At 42.7% G+C, this 27,516-nt stretch overlaps 1 protein-coding gene across 3 annotated transcripts; it reads left to right on the plus strand.

Annotated features, from left to right (window-relative positions):
• Positions 1-25,378, plus strand: LOC142366680 (guanine nucleotide-binding protein subunit alpha-11). Of its 3 annotated transcripts, none has more exons than XM_075448637.1 (8): positions 1-1,066; positions 12,759-12,943; positions 14,729-14,883; positions 16,278-16,406; positions 17,332-17,460; positions 19,375-19,504; positions 19,635-19,788; positions 20,254-20,541. In XM_075448637.1, the coding sequence occupies exons 1-8, from the start codon at positions 931-933 to the stop codon at positions 20,442-20,444; spliced, it is 1,209 nt and encodes a 402-aa protein (XP_075304752.1). In that variant the 5' UTR covers positions 1-930; the 3' UTR covers positions 20,445-20,541. The 3 variants fall into 3 exon arrangements, with proteins under 3 accessions (XP_075304752.1, XP_075304750.1, XP_075304751.1); XM_075448635.1 differs by lacking the exon at positions 16,278-16,406 and having other exon boundaries at positions 6-1,066; positions 20,254-20,299; positions 20,392-25,378; XM_075448636.1 differs by lacking the exon at positions 16,278-16,406 and having other exon boundaries at positions 7-1,066.
• The last annotated feature ends 2,138 nt before the right edge of the window (positions 25,379-27,516 follow it).

Raw genomic sequence — 27,516 nt, forward strand, 5'->3', positions numbered from 1 at the left:
ATCTGCTTCATGCAGTCCGCCGTCTGTCAGTCAACACCACGCTATCCTCCTCCTCCTCGCTTGGCATCATCCTGGTGTGCCCACCTTGTTCCAGCGACGAGCGACTCGACATCCTTCTGTTTGAAGTGAACACATTTACTGCAAAAGCCGCCGGTTCGGCTCGCGTTCTCTCCATTGTTGCTGTAGCTTTGTATTTTCACCGTGAAGATGAGTCAGGATGTGATGGGGTGCTGTCCTGTTGTTGCTAGCTAGGCGGACAAATTCCTTCAACCAGCCTGCTGTTTCAATCACTGCGGGCTGACATTGCATTAGCCGAGGCGCTGTTTAGTGAGCTAGCGGGCTAGCAGTGCAGTTTTCCAAGCGGTTGCGTCTAATTTAGCGAACACTCGCTGGTGTAGTTGGACAAACGTCGGGGAGACTGCACAGACATCAGCTGTTACGGATTTGGACACCGCGACACTGCAGGTTTGATACACCGTTGGCGGATTGGGAGGATTGAATAAGACGGCAGTGACAGACGAAAATATAGAATCGGACCTCCAAGTGACACAAGGGGTTAATGATATAAACAGATAGTAAGTGGCTAATCTGTGTTACAATTTTACCTCGAGCTGTATTCTGAGAGGTGCAGCCAGATCAACCCCTGGAGGCCACTCACGTCTCCTGGCTCCCTCTCCTGCCTGAATCCCCCGTGATTTGCGGTGAGCACCCGGGTGAAGTCGCAGTTTTTCTCGGCTGGGGGGACAACTTGACAGCGAGGCCCCTGGCTAGTCTCCCCTCCCCCAGTCCCGTCCATCCATCCGTCCAGCCCGACTGGCCACTTCCTCGCTTGAGAGATCCAAGCGAGGACCGGGGATTCGGGAGAAGCTGAAACCCGAGAGCAAGTGCTTGTCAGGTCCCGTTTGAACCGGGCTGCCAAAACCAGAGGGGATGACTCTGGAGTCCATGATGGCTTGCTGCCTGAGCGAGGAGGCGAAGGAGTCGAAACGAATCAATGCAGAAATTGACAAACAACTCCGCCGAGACAAGCGAGACTCCAGGAGGGAGCTGAAATTACTACTACTCGGTATGTAGCACAGAAATTCTCGTGTATCTTTTTAACTGTCATATTTTTTTGTGTGTGTGTGTGTCGGTAAATGCACCACCAACATTATTAGGCCTTCTTGGCAATGCTAGCAAACATGCTACAAAGGCTGCTAGCTGAAAGTCTGGTTTCAATATAAGGAACGTTTTGGTAGGATTTTTACTAAGTGCATGGCGTGTCGTCATGCTTGTCGAGTTAACATTAGTTAGCTGGCTTTTCCAGGTGCGTATCTAAAAGAGCCATGGACGTATTCAGAGACAACGGGCCCCTGGGCACAGGTTGGCGAAAGCCCCCCCCCCCTCCTTACTTGTCGCACCAAAAACCGAGACTATGCAACTTCAAAGCATGCGGATACGGTTTGTGGTTGTTTGTGTCTCCATCTGTGTATTTAAGCTGCTATAAGCTGCAATTGGAACATTTAGACTGAGATGTACCCAAGCACACACATCAGGGAACATCAGGATGTGGAATTTGATGTGGAAGGCAAATGAACTTTGGTACAATAACGCACCATGCAACTTGTTTCCTGCTTGATATGAAAGGCAAACTATGAACATTTCCCAATTCTATGAGACATTTATCTGATTCAACACAACTTTCTCCGATTTGAGGGTTCATGGAGATACAATTTTTTCAATTTTAAATTCTCATTCAAAGACTGGGCTTTTGGCACTGTTGACTGACATGCAGGTTGTATGTCACAGCTGAATTAGTTTAGAATGGAGGTGAAAAAGGGGACTTGGTTTCATTGAGAGAGGGAAGGTCCCCTATGGGGAAATATTTTACCTCCCTGAAGTAGGTGTCAACAATGTCTCACAATTTTTGAAACACCATGATGCAGCACAGCTCATTCGTGACATTAATGAATCGAATCTGAGAAATTCTGCATATTAAATTCAAAATGGCAAATTGACGATATCTCAATGCTATCATGCATGAAATTAGGAAATGAGCATTTAACTACTAAATTTAACCATCCACCCTTGTTGACGCCAAAGAAGTTTTTGAGCTGCATTTGCTGTCATTTTGGAATGATTTAAACTTTTGTAATATATCTAAACGAGTCGTACCTGTATTTCCTCTGATTCTTTCATTTTAATCATCGAATGATAAACCAAGATATTGAGGTGTTAGTCTGTCCAGAGGTTGGGGAGGTTTTGCATTATTGTCTTTTGTTTCACGAGGTTCATTTTCTTTTTGGTCACGTGTCGTCTTTTTTTGCATTTGCATCACATTTCCTGCCTTATTGTTGGCAGGTTATTGTTGTTATTGTATTTTTTTTGTGTGTGTGTTTTTACTTGTATCTTTTGCACCCCTTTTTTGGTTATTTGCACTCAGTTTGGTTTGTCTGGTCATTTCTGCCTTTTTGTAGTCATTCTTTGAGTTGGGTCATATGGCAGCCACATGAGACTAGGTTGTGCACATGAGTTCACGCTGCAGCAGGCCTCCAACTCTTTGACGCTCTGCTTAAATCTGTCATTTTCTTCGACAGTAGAGTTGCGTATCAGCAGTGATTAACGTCCCTGTTGCATTCGCTGCCGCTTTGGTGCAGGGAGAGGCTGCTGGAGCACTGAAGGGAGAAGAAGTTGCCTTAAGCTCTTGCTCTGTCTCATCCTGCTAATAGATACATTCGGGTGATACCACTGTTTGCGTGTTCAAATTGTTTCCACATGTGCGTCCCACCTAAGCTGAAGAGTTAAGTTTGGTTTCTTCCTCTGATGGCAGTGGTAACATGACCTTTGCTAATGTGGCCAAAACTGTAGCTGACTTATGATGTCAACTTTGGTTCCATGTTTTATTGATTCATATTTGTAATGTGTATTCTTTGTGCGTCTTCAAAGGCTTGCATCTCAGCTAATGGGTTGAGATGAAGCACATGTGCTGTTTCACCCCTGTTGGTCCCTGGAAGATGGAACAAGGAGAAGCATTGGGTTGCATAACGTTTGTAAGCCTAGAGAAGCCTTCTGGTGCCTCACGTAGTCCTCGAGTGGGACCCGACTCGTCCAACCCTGCTCATTTTCTATTGTTTTGTAAGGACCCAGAGTCGCGAGTCGACCCTTCCAGAGGACAAGGATGCTGAGGGACTTGCCCCCTCATCCTGGAGTCTAGCTGAGTAGGTTAGCTATTTTTATAGCCCGTGTGTGGGCAGGTGGGAGCTGCTGTTGAATAAGTTGCTCTGCACTGTATTGATTCATAGTTCTTGTGGACTCACAAAATTCAACAGAAAGCCACAAGTTTTTTGTGTTCCGTGCAGGAAAATGTATTTTGTATCTTCAACTGCTCGTGCATGATGGTGGCCTGCCGGCCACTCGAGAGCTTGTTGAGGAGAGGGAAAAGGGGGAAAAAAAGAAAGGTGTCCATTTTTAGGACAATTAGAATTATCTAGGTTGCATCCTTGGTTTCAAAACGTTTGCTCCCATTTCTCACCCTCCTAAAGCAGCCCTGGTTATTTGACATGTGTGTCTCCTTTTATTTCCCTGCTGAATACCTCAGCTCAGTAAAGTAGGCCACACTAGAGCAATACCGTTGATGGGACATATTCCGTTTAATATCGCACATTTAAATCGCCGCTGCTCTCTCTTTTACCTGGCTGCCAAGATAAGCAGGTGCTTGTTTTAATGCTGCTTTTGAAAGCTTGTGTGCTCCAATCGTATTTCTTTCGGCCATATCCTACGTGAGAGGGCTGAAAGTACAGATTTCAATGTATTTAAGATTCAGGCAACATTTAAACACTCTCAATTCTGCCTTTTTTAGCTTTATTCTTGGACGCTGTTTGCCTCTCCGTCGCCAACATAACCCTGATTTTATAGCCGACATTAAAAAGCATTTATCAAAGTGTCAGTGTGAAAGACGGAAAGCAAACAAGAACTGCAATTAGTCATCCTGTAAGAGGACCATCCTGCTCGAGTTAAGTCTGTTAGCGGATGCCTGGATAAGGACGTGTAGGGCGGAATTAGTCCAGGTTTTAATAGGCTTCGTTAAACACATCTGCTGCTCAGACTTTCAGATGTCACTGACTCCTATTATCCTGTGGCATTATTCTCAGGGCCGCAGTAAGCCGCCTGTTTCTCCACGCCTCACTGGAGGAAGAAGACCCTCTCTGTTTCTGAACGTTTAACCAAACGTGCAACAGTAGCAGCAGCTTTATAGAGCTTTATATTTGTGCGTGCGCACAGTTGGCTGCACCCAACCTGTAAAATGTAGCTCTGGTTGTTAAAACGGTGTCGTTTTTTTCTTTTGTGTTTTGCCTCGAGAGATGTTGACAGGATTGAAAAGACGAGCTCTTTGGTTAGACCGGCTTTATGGCCCTTTAGGTCACTGACTTGCACTCTGGTCGGTTGCAGAGTTGTTTTTTTTTTTTTCAATTTCGAGCATGCCATTTGGATGCAGTTTTTTGCAAGCGAAGGAGATGCATCTGTTTTGTGCATTTGAATGCCTCCCCATTGTAGTTTTGTATTCAATTTATCCGTTTATCTTTTTCTAAAGTTCTGCCACTACCCTCTCCAGCAAGAAGAAGAGAACTTGTGCCAGTGTGCTTTTCAGTTTGGGCTAATGATGAAATTTAGGTTAGTTCACCAATAAATAGCCATAACTCCCATTCATTTTCCAACCCATGTTGGGCCTGCTCGAATATAGCGAAAACCATAGTCATAAGTATTTTGGTCAATATTATATTCATGATTATTTAACACAATTGCTCAAGCTTTTAAATCAAAATGAATTTATTAGTCTTTTTTTTTTTTTTTTTTTCCAATGAAATTTAAACGAAACTACGTACAGGGAGTGACCCTACGTGATACAGGGAGCCAAAGGTACACCTGTGCGAAAGTTTCTTTGAGCTGTTACAGGTTTCATTTCCGCCAAACACCCAAACGCAACACCCACACAAGGCTTTATTGGCTTAGTTTGTCATAGAAGACGGCGCAGGGGCATCGCTGTGAGGTGGAATGCAGCGCCACAATCTTTTCATGCCGACCACCTTGTTTTCGTGAACATTTTCAAGCCGGTTTGGAGTCTTACTTGAGTTGACGCTGAGTTTGTTATGAAGGGTAATCGATGAACACGAAATGGCAACTCCCCAGGCACCGACATCAACCAGAAATCAGACCTACCTGACTGTAATGAATACTTACAAAATTCCCACAGTTTGAAAGATTTGTTGGGGATTCATGTGAACGTTACAATGCGCGAACGTGCGCAACGCAAAACAATTAAATCCCCAAAACCGATGACACCGCTGCAGCTTTAGTTTCAATGCACAGGAGAGGTTTGCTGTGCTTTCAGATAGTGGCCCCATGGGGACAGGAGAAATTACCACAAAGTTGTATGATTCATTTGAAGCAATTCAGACACGCACTATATCATTCTTTAAAATCCATTTGGACTTCTGTACTCGACTGGATTGCCGAAGTCTATTGGCTACTTGAGAATATGTCGCAATGTACCCTGATGCTACTCGCTTCTTGTCTGAAGGCAAGGCAAGTTTATTTGTATAGCACAATTCAACAACAAGGTGATTCAAAGTGCTTTACAGAGACATTAAAACAGAAATAAAAAGCACGATTTAAATCTTAAACAAAAAAGAAAGGTATAAGAACAATAGATAAAATCAGTAGTTAAAATATGATTAAGGGGCCGTGACGCAGTCACAGTCGCCCTTCAGCTCCCCATGAAGTGTGTTCTACTCTACAGAAGTTCAACAGGGGGGATTGAAGGTTTTTACCGTCATCACGTGCTCATTTAAGCAATTCAGAGAACCTACAGGAAATGTGTGCTTTTAGCGCATAATGTGTTACTGCTGACTGAGCTTTATGGAGAACAGGTTAAACTAAAACGATGAAATTAGTTGATTAAAATTGAATTTGTCCAGAACGACTAATTCACATTATTGATGGTTTTTACGTAATTCAACAAGAATGACCTCAGTATTAGGTTCCCCTTGTAGGAGGAACAGCACCCTTATGACATCGCAGATGGAAATGGTTTCAGTTTTTGGCGTCGAGTTGGAAGTTCAGGAATTGTAATGAATGGAAATTTGGCACGTTTTAGAATCCAATTCATCAATTTAGGAAAAAAAAAAAAAAAAGAGGAGAGAGGGAAAAAAAACTGCCTTACTAGAAGAATACCTATGTTCTGACAAAAAAAACAAAACAATTTAAAGATCCGAATTGATTTTCATACCGGCTCAAAAAGTTTCCAAACCAAGAATACAGTGAGTGTGAATTTTAACCACTTTTTCAGAAGCTAACAGCTCTGCCAGCCGTGCCCACAGTCTGCCTGCCTGTCACCGAGTGCCATATCAGGCTGTACCGATAACTTCCTGCTCCACAGGCCAGTGATTTGCCTCTACTTGGTCAAAACACAGTGGGCTCAGAGCTGTGACCTTTGCTGCGTTGGGTACATGAACTGTTGGAGCTGTCAGTGCAGTGAGATGGTCGGGGTAAATGGTTTTGGGTTTACCCAAACTGCTCGAAGTAGAGCGCTCGGTGTGTATCGGCCGGCATTAACTTCTGATGGGTCTCACATGTAACATTAAGTTTGAATTGAATCACGCTAACTCGTATATTTACCATCTTTGATGATGCCAGGAAGGCATGTTTAGTCATCAAGTCCTCTATGATTTTGGTGTCGTTGCTGAGGCTGCTCGTGTCAGCAGTGCTTCTTCTAGTTACCGGGTTCAGACATCCTTTACAGGAACAGTTTGATTGAACCAGGAAGAGGATCAGAGGTGTAGGCTCAGATGTTTATTGCTGACCTCGCTTCTGTTGCCAAGCCATGGTATTTTGTTCTTATATGGCAATAGGGATGTGTTGGCTCTTACTCCTCAGTGGTTGAGCGTGTCTTCCGTGCTTGTGTGCGAGTACTCTGCTTTTATTGGCAGCAAATGTTGAGCCACACAGATGGAGCGGCATGGCTGAAATCTTCTTACAACGTCAGATCCAACGCTTTGAAATGTTCTTCATATGTGTTCTTTAAAGAAAGAAAGAAAAAAAGACAACCATGTGAAGGGTGATATTTGTTTTCCAAAATATATTAAACTAATTTTTTTGATAAAGATCCTGTAAATTCGAATAAGAAATCTTGGGACTCTTGGAAAAGCTACATAACCCAACTACTGCTTTGTAATTCGATGGCAGTTGAATGTTAATGTAATGATGTAACTGTAGGGCTTTATTGTTCGGCTCAAGCTGAAATATTCCAAATAAGCAATGATAGATAATTCTGTGGATAGTGATGATGAAAAGACTTGAGGGGGGATGGAGGGAAGGAATGTCAATAAAACAACGGCCCTTGGCCGGTGAGCAGTGTAACAAAGTTTGTGTTCCTTGTGATTGAGGAGAAACAAAAATTAAATTTGTTTATTTGATGTTCTTTGTGCCTCTGAGAGAAATGAGTGCAGTTTTCTTTTGACTTTGTGGTGGGGAACATTTTACAGATTCTTGGTAGAAAAGGCGGAGTGCGTCCGAGTCTTATGAGAAACAAAAAAAAATATATATATATAGGAAGAACTGCGTGTCAGGCTACTCAGTACCCCAAATCTTTCTTAATAACAAAGTGACTTGTTATTAAGTTCTGTAAAAAATCTTTGTTTGCATGTCCCTTTTAGCTCACAGGGCCCACCCTCTGTAACATCAGTTTTGAGCAGTGAAGGACGCACACAAAGATTGCGCCTCATCAAAAAAGGCCGTGTCTCCATCTGTGCCCCTTTTCCTGTCTCTGCTTGTTTGCAATAGATGCTCAGGAACCTTCTTCTCAGCCAGGCATGCATATATTCCTTTTTTCTCTCCCTGTGACACGGTGTCTTTCACACAGTTGGCTCAGTGGTGCACATATAAACACACGCGCTCTTAAAAGGGGTCACTGCTGGTTCTCTGGAGATTCGAGGGCGAATGAGGCTGGATGGTGACTGTCCCATATACTGCTGGTACCCCGGTCCCCTGGAAGGACGGGGACATAGCCCGCATCTCTGTTCACTGCCTGTATCGGGGCTGGCGTGCACAGCGTATCCCGCACTTTTCTGTAAATCCTCACCTCGTTTTTCTGCCTCTCGTTGGACCACCAAGCTGTTTTGTTGAAGTGGAACTCCAGCATGAGGTTCCATAAAGTGAGTGCGACGACCAAAGAAATAATCTCACCATCAAGGATTTGGCCGCTTCTAGTGTGAGCAGCTGAGCACAGTGTGTGTGCGTGTGTGTGCGTGTACTAACTGATGCTGCGTCTGACTCTTTAACAGAACACTCGGCGCACGCTCACTCAACAGACAAGGCCGTCCGAAGGTGGTCCAGTGAAGACGTGTTTGTTCTGCGTGCGGAGCGTGTTACAGCATGTATCTTCGATTTACAGCTGCGACGCCCACGCGCGTGGAGCGCTCAGCAGATGCAGAGACATCAGCACAAAGCAGCAGATCCCGACTGCTGCCTGCCGTGTGTGCGCCTATTGTGTGTCTTGCAATTGTTCTCTTACTTTGTCTTCCTGCTCGTGTGTTTCAAGCCATGTACAGTCTGCGTGGCCTAGGTCGTTGCAGGGGGGAAAAAAAATTGGGCCGTGACTGTGGAGGTAACATCCGTGCCTTGAGGTTGACCACAGGATCCGAGTGTGTCCACAGTTGGTTAGGCAGGTGGTGTGTGTCTTGTGTTGCTCCAGGCTGTCTTGGCTCAGTCTCCTTTCTTTGTGTGCCTGAAAGAGGCCAGTTTCCAAGATGAATTTAGTGACTAAGATTAAGACTTTGTTAGCTCTGTGTCTGTCTGATTCATACAGCATCTTTCTGCCTGTTTGAGTCCAGTTCTGAGGGTTTCATAATACTTGAATCTCTGCTATTTATGCAAATATCTTTGCAAATATCCCCTGCTGAGATTGAATTGTCATGTGCTGCCTGAAAGGACAGTTCATAAACCCAGATAAGCCACCACCATTCATACCAGTGGACCATTATATTTGTGTGTATTTGCATGTGGGTTTCCAATGATGCTGATAATCTGATGTGCGCCGAAAGCAGTGACGAGCATTGCAGTAGGATGCCTGGTTTAGCAGAGATGGTGTTGTGGCCACCCATGTCTGCATTTGAAGCAGGATGGGAGAATTATAGGATGTGAGCAGGAAGTTTAACAGATTTGCTCTGCGCTCACACGCCTAACGGTGTGGCAATCTGGCCGCAACCAAAACTGCTTCCCTAAGACAGCTGTGCATCAGTTCTATCAGGTAATGTGTCACAAGCTGGCATCAGTCGCATTATGTAAAGACTTATGAAAGCTAGTCCCGCGGTGGAGGATGCAGGGGAAGTGTTTATCGCCTTTACGTGGTAGGTAGCGGTTCTGCTTACACACCGTTTTCACTTCCCCAGTTCTTCTAATAAGAGTATTCCGGGTAAGTTTTTAATTGAAAGCTCATTGTCGTCAGGTTCCCCTCGATAAAGACTCAATAGACCAGTGTTGGTATGTGGGCTGTGTGTTGTACCTTGCAGTGTTGCATTGGGACATCATCTCGGCTCTCTTAGAGAGCTAAGAACAGAAAAACGTTATCAAGCCGAAGTAGTGTCTGAGCTAATAAAAGGTGACCTCCTTTTTCTAGGTCATTACCAAAAAAGAATGGATGGATTCTACTTATGAATATCCAAAATTCTTGACAGAGAGGGATGAGAATGGAGAGGCATATTGATTGCCTTGGGGAAGTTAGGAGGGGGTGTGATGAAATGGACCAGGGGGAGTGTGTGTGTGTGTGTGTGTGGGGGGGGGGGGGGGGCGCAGGCTTGTGGGAGAGAGTTGGTAAGGGCAAAGAAATGGTTGTGGCTGGCGCTGGTGCAATCTGGGGAGGAAAAAGGGAAGACAGAGGCACGTAGTGTGTTGTCTGGTCAAAGGGGGACATGATGGTTACGAGAGCACAGCGGAGGGAGATCTTGTGACGGGGTCACGAGAAATAAATCAGACATTAAGCTGAGGAGTGATCTTCTTGCTCCTCTGCTGAAGCAGGCTGCCGTCACTACCAGCGCAGCCCCTCACAAAGAATACCCTCTCTGTGTTTGACTCGTTTTTTTTGTTTTTTTGTTCACTAAACAATCTGTTTTCATTGAGCCGACCACTCCCTTGTGTGCACCAGTGTGTAGCCCTCAATGCAATGACACATCCATACGATCCCCCCCCCCCCTTTATGCAGCGAGACTTGAAGACCGAACTTTGTGTTTGAGATGAAGATATCCCCCTCTCGTACGAACAATAAAGCAGCTATCATTCCCAACCTGCTGCTGACCTCAGAACATCCCCTACCCTCTTTAAAAAAAATAAAAATAAAACATTAAAAAAAATAGAAAGAAAGAAAATAAACAGAATAGAAAAATTAAATCTCAGTGGAGCTCAGGCCCTTCTTCTCTGTAGTACACCAAAAGATGAAGAGCAAGCCTGAGGGGCTCTCGGTTATATTTACCGTCTGCCACGAAAGAGAGGAGAGAGAAGGGGCGGATGGGAGGGGTTTAAAAAAAGAAGGGGGGGAAAAAACCCACACAGGAACGAAAAAGCAAGGGAGACAGAGGAGGGGTTGCCATGGTAACGGAAATATGGCTGCTCTTCAAAAACCTTGAATGTAGGTGGTTGTGAGATGTGTGTGTATGTGCATTCTTTTCTTTTTTTTTTTCTTTTTTCCCACCTCGTCTCTCCCTTTCAGTTTTGCAGATATTATAGATGTGCTGCATCCCTTTTCATGTCGCTGAGAACGAAATGCCGTCGCCTTATTTTATTTTATTTTCATGGCCTGAGGGTGGTGTATCCAGGCAGCATGTTAAAATATAGAGCCCCCCCCCCCCAAAAAAAACAAAACAAAACAAAACAAGAATAATTAAGCTATCATACCGGCGTTACTTTTTCACCAATTGCTCTTTTACACTGAAATCTAGGAAGCTGATGAAATGTTTTCAAGAACTTGCCTGAAAACAAACCTTTTCTTAAACTCCTTACCACGAGTGTAAAACTGGAAAGCAAAGCTGGAGATGTTTCAGTGATCTTACTTCCAGATACGGACCAAGGAGGGCAGGGGAGGGTCACTGAAGGGAGGCGGCCCGCTGACAGTGACCCCTGCTGTCACCTTTGGGCAGATGTAGTTCAGTGTCAGATCCCGAATATCTAGGGCAAGTTGTCTTAATTGTCTTAATTCAGTTACTAACCCCCCCCCCTCCCTTCGGGACTGTCTTATTCTTCCTAGAAGTATTTTTGATTCGTTCGCTTCCCAAACTGTGACACCACTTCCTGACGCCAGACAAAGGAGCTTTGACATGTTGGTCTTCATAACTAGTTTAGTTAATCAAGTTGGAATTTCAGTAGAGAGATTTCGTAACGTATAAATCTGACTCAGTCGAGTCATCAGACATTAGAGTTTTGAGAGGAGTACGCATTCATAGCTGGTTGTGCTTAGAAGCATTGCCTATTAATAAACCGAGATAAGGAAAGAATAATTACACATCAAACACGGAAAGTTTCTGCAGTTTTCAGACATATGTGGCTTTTATGGAACTGTTTATCTGTTTTTTTTTTGTTGTTGTTGTTGTTTTGTTTTTTGAATGCAGATGATATTCTTCCTACAGATGAGGAGTCTCATTTTAAACTCTTAACTGATAGCAGAGAACAGCAGTGATCCCTAAGAATACATCTATTGCTGAGTCAAGGATGGTTCATGTTATGTGCACGGCGACAGAAACCGACACTACACCACTTATGCTAGCATGTCATCTCCGTGGAAGTTCTTCACTGTGACCAAAGAAAACGGGACATTTTCTGCGCACTTTTTCGCAAACAAGAAATATGAAAACCCTTTCACTCCTAAGAAAGGCTTAAACGTCCCAAATCAATAGCTCAGGATGTTCAAACACAAATATAGCACGTCTTTACGCCCTTAGTAAGAGAGACAATGAGCCTTGGCGTCCATAACTGAGGGATGAATCTTACCTGGCCTCAAAATGTGATTACATTATTATTCATGTTAACTATACAAAGTATTTTGATCCACACATACCTACTTTTTTCTATTGTTAATCAGTCAGATGAATCATTATTAGGTTTTTACTTGAGTGCCTTCAATCAGATAACTTTCTTGAATATAGATGCGCACATATAAAATGTGAGTGCTGCTGCCTGAGTGAACCACCTCAGTGCAGAACATTCGTACAGGTGAATCCACAAATCACGTGTACGAGCTACTCGATGAGCAGTGGTATGCGTGCAGGGTATGCGTGGGTATATGGAGTGTACCCATTTATAGTTTCCGTCATCATAGAGTATACCCACTTCCACATTCCCTCTGATCTGCATTGCATTCAGTATTGTTCTGGAAGTCGAGACATAACCTGCCTTCTTCTGGCTAGTAATAGTTGCCTTCATTAGATGGGTCGGTAAGACTGAGGCACTAGTTTCACACTGGTCCTTATTTCCTCGTGTCAAGTAACAGAAGGTGTGTAACAATATGCAAATACCTCTGGCCCTTTTTCTTGTTGGCTCAAGTGACTATGGCAGAGTAACAGCCTTTGAAGATCTTTATTTTACTGGAAACATCCGTTTATACAGGTGTAAACTTTAACAAAGGAGATATCACTGTATGAAGACACCATCACTCTAACGATACTGCATGGACGAACCTTAAAAGTTGCTACCCTCAACCTAACTCTGCTTCCGCCTCTGTTTTGTGGTCTGTGCAGGTACGGGGGAAAGTGGAAAGAGCACCTTCATCAAGCAGATGAGGATCATTCATGGCGCTGGCTACTCTGAGGAAGATAAAAGAGGCTTCATTCGGCTTGTTTACCAGAACATCTTCACCTCCATGCAGGCCATGATCCGCGCCACAGAGAACCTCAAGATCCCGTACAAGTTTGAACAGAACCGGGTAAGGGCTGACCCACGGAAGTAAGAGCAGCTGTAGCGTTTCGCAAGCGTTTTCCATTCTTTGCCAGGTAGATGGATTTTGGGAAAAGCTGAATCCCAAATCAAAAATTGAATTATGTAGCAAATCCATCAGACAAATATTTGGCAACTTGAAGCCGCACTCTGTGTATGCCACAATAACAAGGAAATGATGTTAGTCTCTACTTTTATATAACGGTAACTAGGAGAGATTATGGTGTAATCAAAGCATTGATTAAAACATCTTCATATTGGAAAAAGAGACTGTCTTAACTTTGTGTAGATAAGCAGGTGGCCTCAAAATAACACTTTAATGCTTATTTAAGCGAAGCATGAAAGGTTAAAAGGTAAAAGATTAGCCAAAAGTAAAAGTCACCACCTGGATTTAACTAAGCAAACGGATAAGAGCCTCCCGTTGGAAAAGTACTGCGGTGAGTAATTTATTTCAACTGGCAACAATAACTGATACAGTGAGTAGCTTCTCATTCCTTAAACAACCATGTTTGTCACATCCCGTGGTTGTGGAAAAGACCTTCCTCTGAAACGGCTGGTCTGCATCAAGCGGCGAAAAGGAAAAGAGGCAAACAACTTAAGAGCTCGCTGAAACTTTAAAAAATTGGGTCACGTGTCCAGCGCGTTATTAAAACCTGGAAGGATGGTGCTGATCTTCCAGGAAGAAATGTAGTTGGAAGGAAACGCTGATTGAAGATCACTTAAACGTTTGGCAAAATGTCTATTTCTAAAAGCAGGAGTTTCCACATTTACACACACACACACACACACACACACACACGCACACACAGTGCTCAGAAGAGCTCAAGGTACTGGGACTAAACAGCTGCATAGTCTTAGCAGACCACTTATAGTGAGGCTGATATTGGGGAAAAAGGCTTCAATTTTATCGGGAGCCTACAGATTGGCGTGGTGGTCATGTGGTCTGATTTCAGATTTACCCTGTTCGAGAATGTTGTTTTACAACAGGATAAAAAGGGTGGTGTTTTACCCATCATGCCTAGTGCCGACTGTAAAACCCTGTGAGAGGCGGCGTTGAGAATCTGGGGTTGCTTTGGTTGATCTGATCGACGTTCAGCAGTGTTATGTGCCCCAAAAAATGAGGTCAGCTGACTGCCTGAATATACTGAAAGACGATGTTTTTCCATGAATAGATTTTTTTTTTTTTTTCATCCCGACTATACAGACGTGTTCCAAGATGACAATGCCTGGATTCATCAGGCTCAGATTGTGAAAAGAGTGGTTCAGGGTGCATGAAATGTCCTTTTTGATACACGGGGTTTCACCAGACTTTAACCCCGGTGAAAATCTTTGGGATGTGCCGGAGAAGACGTAACGTGGGGGTCCAATTCCTCCGTCATCAACACGAGATCTCAGCGAAAAACTAATGCAGCTCTGGACGGAAATGAACAAAGGGACATTGCGTAGTTTTTAGTTTTCTTTGTTCTCCATTTATTAAGCTGCACTGCAGGTAGGCAGACTGCGTTGGTTCTTAGTTTGGGAAAGCTTCTGGCGAACAGAAAGTCGTGAATGTAGATTGTCTAGCAAAAACATTTTGGAGGAAATGGACTAGGTGGGTGGTTAGAATTGGCCATGTGTGTAGACAGACAGTGAGGAAAGCTAAAAACGTATCCTAAGTCTTCAGCTCGGAAGTAACTTGAATCTGGTAACTGACTCTTCATCTGGCCTATTGTCTTATTCATTGCCCATTCTCTTCCCTCCTTCTTATCTTTTACTTTCATGCATCTCATTCTAGGCTAACGCCATGATCGTGAAGGAGGTGGATATCGAGAAGATCAATGGCTTTGACCATCCCTACATTGCAGCTATTAAAACCCTGTGGGCTGACCCGGGGATCCAGGAGGCCTACGACCGCCGCAGAGAGTACCAGCTCTCTGACTCCACTAAATAGTACGTCTGTCCATCTTTCTGCGTGTCAGTGTCCCTGTGAGCGCAGTTGGTATGATCCATGTCTAGGATTTAAGGATGGTATTTATGTCTCTGTCTGTGTGTGTGTGTGTGTGTGTGTGTGTGTGTGTGTGTGTGTGTGTGTGTGTGTGTGTGTGTGTATATTCTGGATATTTTGTCTCTGTGGTGCTGGTTTGGGAGTGTTTGTCAGTTTTGTGAAGTTAGTGTAAAATGACAAATAAGTGTCGGTTTCCAAACATGTATGCTCATGTTATGCGCATTGTTTGATAATGTGGAAATGAATGCATGTGTTTGGTAATGAAACCTGCTTGTGGGAGTTTATGGGATGTTTTTTGTGCTTTAGTAAGATATCGTATGCATGAAGGGGTTTTCAAAGGGTCAGTTCACCAAAATCAGAAAAGAAACGGGCAGTTATTCTATTCTTTTTGCTTTCATAGTTTCTGCTTAGCAACAGTACATACAGCCTGGGGTAAGCTGAAAAAAGGAAAGACATTTCTAATGGTTCTGTGTGAGCTGACTCTTAGATTTCATGTGCTTCAGTGTCTTGTCGACGTGTGTTTGAGTGGTATGTTGTCAGGTCGTGTGTGCGTGTTCAGCGTGCAGTATCTTTTTACAAATTCACATTCGTAATGTATGCTGGGCGGGGCATCACGTCAGCCATTAGCTCATGCGTAGTAACTGCTGTTAAATTTCACAATATGAGAATGTTGTTTGAAAAATCCACTACACCCAAAGCACAAGAGCAGAACTCGTATTCACATTTAATTGTCATTTAGATACTCTTGCGTCGTGAAATGTGTCATTGAGGTTTTTACAACTGAAGGGGAAGAATGGCCTGATGACGAGTTCACGGTGAACCAAACGGCTAATGTGGAGCAGAGCAGAGACTTTGAAGCCATGATCCTGCCTGTAATTCCACCATAGGCATGAACAACGTGCTGTTGTGTGTGTGAATGTGCTCCATTTTGCAGCAGAGATAAAATGTTGTTCATCATGATGCAATTTCAGCCAGCATATCCACTAAAACCGTGTGTATAATTTCCACATTTCAAGTGTCGCACTCCTAATCGTAAATTAATATTACGTGTTTAATATGTAACAGTGTGTGACCCCAGGCTACCCAACTGTAGGCAGTTGTCTCACTGTATAGTGCCCCCTGGTTGTGGTCTTCCTGTACTGCGGTTGAATTCTGTTTTAAGTCTGCATGTATGCAGGTGTGTTCGCAGTGTGTTGTTAAATGTGTGTAGTTCCTGTGTGTGTGTGTGTGTGTGTGTGTGTGTGTGTGTGTGTGTGTGTGTGAGGAAAAAGTAATATGAATAATTAATTGAATTTATCTTCATTTCAGTGTTACCCATATTGTTCATGAATATCTCCAGTTACCTTAGAGATATAGACCGTGTGACAGCGGAGGGATATGTTCCCACCCAGCAGGATGTGCTGAGGGTCCGTGTTCCCACCACGGGTATAATAGAGTACCCATTTGACCTGGAGAACGTCATCTTCAGGTACCACTAAGGCACCGAGACTGCAGCATCACCATGGCAAGAGGACATAAACCACAGATGACCGTCAGAATAGACACGCCAGCTCAGACAGAGGGGAGATTTATTGTAGTCTGATTGAAATGAAAGACAAAAGAGGGAAACGTTTCCATTTTATCTTTGCCATTACAGTAGTAATTCTAAATTTGACCCCAAACTATTAGTCTGAATGAGTTCTTCTGAGGAGATAAATCGGATTTATGCAATCTGATGAGATATCTGTGGTTTGTGTTTCGAATCGTGCTGAGTTTCTGACTCCAGGATAAAGCCTCAGGCCAGACATGCTGCTCTGAAGCGAGTGGTGAGCAGCCGCAAACTGCCAGATAAAGAAGGATTAGGCAGTGATGTCAAAGATTCTCCAGGAAATCATGATTAAAAAAACGTGCGAAGCAGCTGCTCTTAAAATATCCAACAATTGAAGCTTCAATTGAAAACGCACCTTCCTCGTGCCTTTCTGAAATGGAAGCAGTGGTTGTGTTCCCTGCTGTCCTTGATGTCAACTTGTCCAATCCTTCTTTCATATTTATACAAGGTCTGCTAAGGCAACGCTGCTGCCACTGATTTTACCGCACTGTTCGCACCATAACCCACCAATGACTTGACTTAATGCAAAGCTGCAATAACAAGTTGATGGCAAGTCTCAAAAGTTTTATGGGTTCATGGAAAGAGTGCTGGTGGAGCAGAGGCACAAACTAACACCCTTTTGTTTCTGTGATGTGGCTTTTTCTCCGAATCTTCCTTTGCAGGACAGATCCACACTTTCCTGGAATGGCAGGGGGTTGCGGTAATTGCCTGTCACGCTTTATATAACTGTTCTCCTGTCTCTCTCTTTTTTTTTTTCTCCCTCCTCTTTTCTCTTCCTTTTTTTCCCTGATGGGCCTGCCTATAGTTATCTTTCGGATCTGGATCGTATTTCAGATTCCAACTATCTTCCCACTCAGCAGGATGTACTCAGGGTGCGCATCCCCACTACAGGAATCATAGAGTACCCCTTCGACTTGCAAAGCATCATTTTCAGGTAGAAAGAGCCCACTGTGGCTGCGTCCTTAAATGTTCTGTTTTAACATAATCAACTCATTCAGTGTCTTTCTTTTTTCTTTTTTTTTGTCCCTCTCGTGAACCCCATAAACCATGTTTTTATCCCTCCCAATTTTTTTCTTGTTTGTCTGTATCCAACTCCCTACAATTCTAAATCCTAAAAACTAGTCATTTTGTCTATTTTATAGTCCTACACTTACCTGCTGCCTCCAACAACAACCGCACCACACAGAACACAACCCCAAATAAAGACAAAGTCCTACATTCTGGTGCCCGGTCTCTGTAAATGGGTCACCTCCTCTTTTCCTCCTCTTCTCCTCCTTTCCTCCCCGGCTGTCACAAGAAACGAGGTCGTCCTCTCCGCTGTGGAGGAATGTTATTTTAGGCAGCAGGTCCTGGAGGGCCTATATTGGCCCTGGGTCTCTGTGGACTGCAGTGGACTGGGCCACCACCAGGGGGCACCATTGCACAGTGTATTCCAGCTGGTTTTTGTTTAGCTCTCTCAGATCATTTGTTGCACCTGGTCTGTCTGTCAGCACCTGTGCATCCAGAGGAGCCCAGAAAATTGCAAAGCGAGGCATTTAATTGTTTCGATCACGTCTATGTATGCTGCTTTGAGTGAAAAAAGGGCTCTTGTCTAACCGAATCAGGCGTCACAAATGAAGGCTTAATGAAACTGGGACCTGAAGTCCCTGATGAGTGAGGGGTGACATTGTCAAGGAGAAGCTTGCGAAATCTGAAGTCTTTTAAGAACTTGCACTTACTGTCAGTGTGCATATTTTTAAATGACTTGCAGAATTACTCCTGCATGCGCTCAACCAAACTACTTTTACTCATTTTTGGCTTCTTGGTAACTTTCACCACTGTTTTGTACTACTCCCCTGTCTGCCCTCCGTCTTTACCTCATGTCCCTCTTTTCTTTTGTCCTTCATTTCATGTCTCCTGTTGCCCCATCTATCTTTTCAAAGTGTGTTTCAGAACTTGACAGTTGGGCGTTATCATGCACAACGGGGAATGCCGACAAACCTGTGTAGTAGAGAAATCAATGCGCCACGACCTTCCACTTTAACACATACACACAAGTACAGATTGAACAGATTCAGATTGGATGTGGACTGCTTGGATGTCAGATCACAACAGATCTGCCATTCAGTTTGAAAATCCCAGCACAGCATTTTGATCAAAGATGTCTAGAAGAGACCATAGAATGTGCGGCACATTAATCAGCCACAGACCTGTGTTTGTGTTATTGCACCAACTTTGATGTGTATTGAACGAGGAGACATTTTTTCCCCTTATACACCTAATTTAATGAGACAAGACATGTCCTGCAGCTTTTTTCGAAGCGTACTCGTCTAGTTTTCGAACACAAACTTCCTTTTTGTGTCCAAAGAAGGAATATTCAGTATCTGCAAATGATGAACCACAATTTAGGTTAGTTTGATTGCTGAAGATGACGTCATTTCCCAAAGTGACTGGCGTTCCCTTTTAAAACTGATGCCAGATCTGTTTGAAACGTGGGTCTCAGTTGTGAGACACTTTAACACACACGTCAGAGAGGCGGATGAGGTGAATGTGATATAAGCCATCTTAAGGTGTTGAATCCATCAGGTGCGTTTTTTTTTCCTTCTCCTTTTAAACAAGTTGAATATTTATGTCATAGAATAAACACTCTTCACAATTATGTGATGCTGCTAAATGCATCTTGATGGATTCAAAACCTTTGTGAGAGCAGCAAGAGGGAGTTTTTAAAGACAATTCTGTTTAATCATCATTGTCTTTAGATAGATCCTTTAATGAAAACCAAGCTGCCCAGTCGTCCAATCTAACGTGTTTTCCTCCTTTTTTGCTTTTTCACTTGCTATCCTCCTCTTCACCTTCATGCTGCCCTCAGGATGGTGGATGTAGGGGGTCAGAGGTCAGAGAGGAGGAAGTGGATCCACTGCTTTGAGAACGTCACCTCCATTATGTTTCTCGTGGCGCTCAGCGAGTATGACCAGGTCCTGGTGGAGTCGGACAACGAGGTGAGCGCGGAGAGTTGAGCGTACCTTGTGTTTGTTGAACAATGTCATCCATACAGTAGAAGGGAATTTTCTCGTACACATTGAAGTCAAAATCTTTTTTTTTTTTCTATTTCCCAACTTTCCACATCAGAACCGCATGGAGGAGAGTAAGGCTCTGTTCAGGACTATCATTACCTACCCCTGGTTTCAAAACTCCTCCGTCATCCTGTTCCTCAACAAGAAGGACCTGCTGGAGGAGAAGATCTCCTACTCTCACTTGGTGGATTACTTTCCCGAATTTGATGGTGAGATGATGATCTTTATATTGCACTAGATTGGCTGTATATTGTACAACTGCATGATTCTTGTATGCTTCTGCCTTAAATTTTGTAGTTTAGGTGACCCATGATTTTAGATTTGTAACCAAAAAGAAATGATCTTTTTTCACTCATACTCTGGAAAAAGTCATGTGTAATGTGTAAGCTGACCATCTCCACGATTTTCTTTGGTGGCAAACTCTTTCTGACAACTACAGAGAGGAAGAATTGTTAGATGACTGTGGTAAAATGATGCCTAATTATGGCTGGTTTGAGTGCTGTATGGGTCCCATTAATGCATATGTCTTAAATGTTAAACACAACAGAACTTTTTGTATGAAGGTGGAATTTCTGTTGTTTTAATATTGACCCAGGTGTTAACGATTCCTTTTAAAGGCAGTCTGGGAAACATTTTTCATGTTAACTTGGACGTGTCTGTCTGTGCATTCGAAGGTCCCCAGCGAGATGCTCAGGCGGCGCGGGAGTTCATCCTCAAAATGTTTGTGGACTTGAATCCAGACAGCGACAAGATCATCTACTCTCACTTCACTTGTGCCACGGACACTGAGAACATCCGCTTTGTGTTTGCAGCTGTCAAAGACACCATCTTACAGCTCAACCTCAAGGAGTACAACCTGGTGTGAGGGCTCGCGTACGATGTACATCTCCTCTCCGTTGCACAAACGCACACCTCTTTGGGAATGTGCTGTCAACTCCACATGCATTACACAGCACACTACTCTGACACACACTCGCGCGCACACAGCCACACACAAACAGAACTCTTTTTTTTTTTCTTCTTCTTGTTCTTCTTCTTCTTCCCCCCCTAGTGCAGTGAAATCACAGATCCTCCCGCCTGCAATCGTGCCCCTCCTCTTTCACCAAAGCCTCTTCCTCCTCCTTCTCTCGGCAGCTTGCTGTGTCAGAGTCTTCGGCCCTCCCAAAGCTGCTCTGTGTGTCAGATTTGGCCCCGGCTCCTGGCTCTGCCACATTTTTTCTGGCACACATAACTTTTACACGGGCTAAACAGTGACTTGAAGATATTTTTTTTTTTTTTGGCTTTTGCGTACGTGCGCGTGTGTTTATATGGGGAGCAGTATCGGTCGGCGAGGAGCTGTGAAAAAAATCAAATCCCGAGCCCTTTTATGAGTCGTCGACCCCCAGCTGCGTGAGATCGGATCCTCCGTCGTCTCTTCCCCTGCCGGTGTAGAAAAGGAAGTCGGCACTTAATCTGCTGACATCGTCCGAGGACCAGCGGTGCTGAAGAAGAGATGCGTCAGAGCGACCCGGGCAGGATGCGAGGTCGCACGCCAGACGCAGGGAGCGGAGCCGAGGATTCCGTCTCCACCTCACGTCTATGAATGTACCCCGTGTGTGAGCATCGCAATCGCAAAAAAAAAACAACAACATAGAAATGTTTATTATGAAGGAAATGCATATGTAAACAGTTATGACAAAAAGCACGAGGGGGCGGGACACGGCTAATCGAAATTTGCTGTTGCTCAGATTTTTTTAAGGTGTTTCTAATGATAGAGATTTGTTGCTATGTCTAATTCTACTCAACAAACAATAACTACACGAAGAGGTGATTTAAGAAAGGGTAAATAAGAAAAAAGAAAAAAAAGCGTAGAAAAAATCTAGCAAAGCAAAAACTCTAAAAAAGAAGCAACGAAAGATTTACTTGACATAAGTATCCTTTTTAAGGTCTCAGTTTAAGTTAATCACATGCTTCCCTCCTTCAGATGTTTTCTGTATGGGTTTACAGGGACTCTCTTCCACAGTAACGGTCACAGCGTCTGGCTCCGCTGACGCACGCCGGCGCCCTCAGTACGAAACACTAGCAGCAGGGTAAAAAGAACCTGCCTTAGAACCCGCTCGTGCTCTTGATTGGCGGATAAGGATAGGAGTGGGATGGCATCGGTGTATCGCAGCCACACGAAGCGCTTCTGCTGCTCGGGCTGCGTGCAGCTTTTTTCCCACAGATGTTAAAGCTGTAATTTCAATATGCCCCCCCCACACCCTGCGGTGGCATCACTCAGCTGTCCAATGGGACGCACGTCCTGAACAGGATGCGTTTCTGTTTGCTGTCTTATTTCTTTTTTTTTTTTTTTTGACAGTATAGTCACTTTGTTAATACATAAATATATATATACATATGTGTATATATATATTTATGTATATATAAAACGATTGCTTGCTGTAGAGTGATGAGCAGAAAGGGAGGGGGGTGGGTATGGGGTATGAACCCTTCACAGAAAACACTCTGAAGTCTGCAAATGTTTGTGTATATTTGTAAATACATATACACAAAACACTTCTGTACAAAAATGCTCCGTGGTACACCATGTTTTTGGCAAAAGCAAAACAAACAAAAAAAGTATCAACTTTGATCAGCATACAGTTCTTTTCTTATGAATTTAATGGTAGTATTGATACTGTGATTATGGATTTTGTTCACTTGATTAATAGGATTACACAGCCGAGCGGCGCAGAGGAAAACGAAGGGGCGACAGTCCGAGATAAGCGGCTCCTCTCAGCCAGCCTCAGGACACCACACTACTGCAACAGCTCTGTCTGCAGACTACAACTTTTAACTAGGGCTGGTTTAAAAACAAGAAAAAACAAACAAAAAAAACAAACAAAGAAAATAACCTTCACAGTATGGTGACGAGATGATTTTAAGAGTTATAAAAGATTTTTTCTTTTTTTAATTTATATAATTTATGGACCAGATTTTTGAAGATGTTGATAATTTGACCCGCTTGTGATTCTGTCATGTCGAAGGGCTTCTTTTCTCATGGCGGAGCCTACTTGAGTCTGAACTGCTGAAAGAAGAGAGAAAAAAAAAAAAGGAAAAAAAAACACAAAAAAGGAGAGAGAGAGAAAAAAGAAAAAAAAATCACGACTGTCTGGTATAGTAAGGACTTTATCTCTGCTTTCTATTTCTTAGACATTTCCAGTTGTGCTTGCCACCACATCTCCATCCATGATTATGCTGTCTCGTTTATTTAGGAGCCCTCACATTTTATTTAATTTTTTTTTTTAAAAGAACGTCATTTCCTCTCGGGTTATAGATGCAGCGCTGTAATACATACCTAGAAAAATGTACAGTACAAACATAGGTTGATCTTGTTTTTTTTAAATCGGTGATTGAAGACCTTTGCGGTCCATGCTTGCTGTTTGTAACTTCTACATCTTTTTTTTTTTTTTCATTATTAATTTACAGTCGTTCCTTTCTTCTTTTTTTTTTCTTTTCCAGTGCTTGCTTTTTGAATAGTGCCAGTGAAGTGCAGATATACTTTTTTTTTTTTAGGGGGGGTCCTCTGGCCTTTTCTACAGATGACTTCACCCTTCGTCCTCATTAAGGGCTAAAAACACAGTGCATCCGACAGCGGGGAGTGGAGTACAGGACCACAGTGAACCAAGTCATCCACTGCTAATACTTGTTTATAAATGGAGATTATGTGCTGGTCTGTGCTGTAAAACAAAAGTATAGGCAGGGTTTTAGCACAAATGTAAGGTGTGCGTGTGTGTGCGTGTGTGTGTGTGTGTGTAGAAAGTTTACCAACACTAAGCAGTTTTCTTTAAGTATTTCTTTAGGTCCTTCGGCCCCTCTCTAATCTTCACTACATTTTGTTTGTTTGCATCGGTATCAGTGTTGCCTGTAATACTTCATGCAGTATAGAAACACTTAATCAGTAAAGACACTACTATAACTACCAAGTATTGCATGTTTCCCCAAGTGTTTGAGTTGTAGTTCACAGCCAAGTAATATTTTAAGACCATGCTGGTGTCGTTATGTTTTGTAACCTACGTACATTCCTACTTTTGGATGGCAGCCGTTGGTTTCAGCTAAAGCCAAAAAAATATATAAAGATTCCATAGATTTGGGGCTTTATTACGAGATAACAAATGCATGATGCAGAATGGGAACGGTTTCCATTTGGTTGGTGCCTATTAAATCTGTAAAGTTTTCTTAGGTACTTTGACACAAACTTGAGCGCATCAGCTGGAGCAAGTGTTTGCTGTTATTCTCTTTGCATTAGTTCTCTTAGAATAATTTTGGGGATCATTAACGGGCAGCTATTAAATTCATAAGCAGTGACAAATTTGACTCGATTTTGGTTTTTTCTTAAGTAGCAGAAGCTAAAGGCTGTTTTTAAAAGTTAGGACCTCAAGTTGAGACTTTAAATAGTTTTTTATGCGGTTGTATAAAGGTCGCACCAGTATGGTCCTGAAGTGCCATCTTGTCTGCTAAGAATGACACCGACCTCGTTCTAAGCAAGCCAACTATTTAGACTGTCACAGAGTATAAACCAGTGCGCATACCCAAGTATTTATAGGTAGTTGTGTTAATATTTACTGTGTGTTGAGTGCAGCTCACTTTAAATGGTGTCGCACCATGTATTTGTTAACTTGACTCTACAATTCTGGCACATGTTGAAGGGCGGAGTGGCTGATCGCGTGGGGTATGGCGGCGCGTTGACAGCCGCGCGGTATGTTTTTTGGCACATCTTTTATCTCAACATAATTGAGCTGGAAAGGGAGGGGGGGGTGCAGTTTGTATGAAAGTTTGATCTTCTCTTTCTTGTCCGTTTTTAAGCATTAAGCAGTAGAAAGAAGAAAAAAAAGAAGATGTGTCGGTTTTTCACTGCATCACTTATTTATTGCCTTTCATTGCCTTGAATAATGTAAGATGGCGACGCTGGCCCTTCTATGGTTTTGGATTGCGTTCATTGGCCCCTAGGTGCCCAGGGTTGTGTGACGTCCCTTCCTGCGAGCTTGTGGTTGAATTAAGTGGAATCAAATTAATCTCTCGGACATCACTATGGAGTTGGTGCACACTCAGCCTAAAGCTTGCCCACACTTTTTTTTCTTTTTTTTTTTTCCCTTTCCTGTACGATAAGACATTACCAGAACACTATATTTTAGGACCACTTGATTTCTTTCCTCACTCCAATGAAACCTGAAGGTCAATTGTGCAGTGGTGTGTATAAAATGCTGTTTTGTTGTTTTTTTTTTTTTTCTTCTTTATTTTGTATGTAAACCAAAATGTAAATTATGTATTATACTGAGTGTGCCAACCCCACTCTCTAGAGCCAGGCTCTCTTTAAGTGCCAACGCTGTGGTCATTATCAGAACGACCACCACCTGAGATGGTTCCCCTTTTTTGAAACACACCAGAGACTAAAAGAATAGATGATTAAGTACTCACAAAGACTTTATTCTGTATTTAAGATTGAAGATTTAAAAGGTAATCTGCTGTTTTTTTTGTTTTCTAAGAAACTGTAATTATTACTGCATGTGCTGTTTATTTTGTGTTGGAAGTGAGGGCTTGGATGTTTTCATTGAAGTAGAGCCCTCGATGAAGGGGGTTCAATCGGTTGGTTATTATCGATTTATTGATTTACGTAACTCTTGCCATATTTTTTATGTGTTTCATGTATTTGTTTCAACCACTGTTGCCTGATCCTCATTCAGACATGAACATGACTTATGATCATTGCCGCCTTCTAAGAGAGAAACATAATGACAAGGTATCTGTTTTAAATTGAAATAAATTTGTTCCTATACTTGCTGACGGCGTACGAGTGGGCTTCATGATTCTGTATGGAAGAGAGGGAACTTACAATTTCTGAGGAGGCTTTATGTATTACTCTGAGCTGAACTGTATAATGTCTTAAAAAAAAAAAGTTGGTTCAGACAACAAAAGGCTTTGGTCAGCCTCAAAGATATCTTCTGTAGGGAAATGAAAACAAACTGGGGGAAAAAAAACAAGAACCTCATTCTGAACTGCTGTGAGGACATGATCAGGGGGTTGGAGAAAATATGGAACGGTCCCAAAATCAAGCTATAAATGTCAGCTTTTATGCAAGGGATCAAGCAGTGCTTCTATTGTAAAATATTACCATTGTTTCCATCCCGCATTTTACAAATTGAAGTAGCAGGACCGTCCACTGAATCGAACATTCTCTTGAACAAAAAAGGCTCCTACGAAGATATGACCCGAGTCAAACTTACTTTGGTTATCACAAGATGGAGAGGTCAATGATCTTCATATTGGATGCTTTGGGCTTTTCTCTTAGTTTTAGACAGATATTCTAGTAGATATATAGATATATTTTATTGTTCCCAAGCTGGGAAATGACAGTGGAGCAGCAGCATTAAAGGGAATAAAAAAAATAAATTGGACAGCCCAGTGTGAAGCACTGCGGTTTATTACAGCTTTAAAGTAGCTGTAGATGATTTCCCTTTCTGCTTTTCGGTTCCCCCTACAGTTGTGAGATGCAACACCACTGTCATGAAAACAAATCTCCTTGGGAGCCCTGCACACACAGCCATACAAGTGAGTTTGTTGTCATGGTGAAGAGGCCACAAAAATGTCAAGCGACTGTAAAGCAAAGCGGAGTGGTACGGGCCGGAAACCAAAGTCGTATATCAGCCCCTGGGCACTCCAAGGCTGTTTCAGGAAATGTGCATTACAGAGGTCGGTGTACACCGTTTAATGATTTAACAACTTAAACTCTAGTGTTGTTCTAAACCACAGTGTTTTAAAAAAAGAAGGGACGCTGACTTTGTTGGTAACTAGAGAAAATAATTCTAGTGGAACATCTCGTGGAAGGTCACTGGTGGGGAATGACCCTGAACTTGTGTAGGATGTTTAGAGGTACTGGTTAGATATAGTCCTACTCGTATTGTAGCACACTGGAAAAAATCTAAATCTTACCAAGTATATTTTTCTCATTGAGTATGTCATTACACTTGATATAAGACACAATTGCCTAACAAGTACCATTTCAGCAAGATATAGGGATTTGTTTTAATTCAATACATCTTGAATATCTTGTTAAATGAAAAAGTCTTGAAAATATCTTGTTTTGAGTCATATTTCACATGAAACAAGCTTTTTTTTTTCATTTGAAGAGGTTTCTTTAGCTAATTTCAAGATCACTTTTAACTCAAAAGTCCTAAATATCACATTTTATTTCAAGAAATCTTGACAAGCCGATTGTCACTAGTTCCATTGGCAGATTTTTTTTGCTTATTTCAAGCAAAAACGTCTTGTATTTGCGGTTTTTCAACTTATTTTTGGAGGGGCATTTTTTCCAGTGCAGGAAAGGTTCTCCTCGAGAGGGGTTGGACTTTCTTACACTCTGGGTTTACTCATAACCCCCCAGTTTGTGTGCCCAAGGTTCTCCCAGGTGGATGAGCAGGTGGTTTCCCTGCATCTTTAGGTCGGAGGAAAGGGCTCTCACTGTTGCGTGCACTTATGTGTCTAATGACAGTTTAGAGTACCCAGCTTTCTATGGAGTCTCTGAGTGGATACATTGTTCAACAACTTAAGAATTATTCTCATCAAAACTTGCAAACAAATGGAGTATTTCTTAACCTGCAGTACATAGTATCCGTGGAATAAGGAGATTCAAAGGAGAAGACCAGAAACCAAGACTGAATGCATGGGCAGAAGCCATCAGGGACAGGAGGACACACCCGCCAATCATATTATATCATTGTAAACCTATGTTATTTTATAAAATGCACATTGAGAGACAGTTTTCTTGCATTTAATTGTAGTTGCAAAAAAATAAAAATAAAAAATCATCCCAGCTACAGTAGCACCAACTCTTTGCAGGGCAGGATTATGGAGACTAGCCAGACCAATCAAAAATGTTGTGACTGCCATGCATAAAAACTCAGTGCCAGTGTAGTGTTCAG

Source organism: Odontesthes bonariensis, chromosome 17, assembly GCF_027942865.1.
Source record: "Odontesthes bonariensis isolate fOdoBon6 chromosome 17, fOdoBon6.hap1, whole genome shotgun sequence".
Taxonomy (NCBI): domain Eukaryota; kingdom Metazoa; phylum Chordata; class Actinopteri; order Atheriniformes; family Atherinopsidae; genus Odontesthes; species Odontesthes bonariensis.

Excerpts from the sequence above, each read along its gene's own strand:
- LOC142366680 (XM_075448637.1), top strand. The coding sequence starts at position 931 with ATGACTCTGGAGTCCATGATGGCTTGCTGCCTGAGCGAGGAGGCGAAG. Across the intron at positions 1,067-12,758 it reads GCTGAAATTACTACTACTCG|GTACGGGGGAAAGTGGAAAG; the intron begins GTATGTAGCACA and ends TGGTCTGTGCAG. Across the intron at positions 12,944-14,728 it reads ACAAGTTTGAACAGAACCGG|GCTAACGCCATGATCGTGAA; the intron begins GTAAGGGCTGAC and ends ATCTCATTCTAG.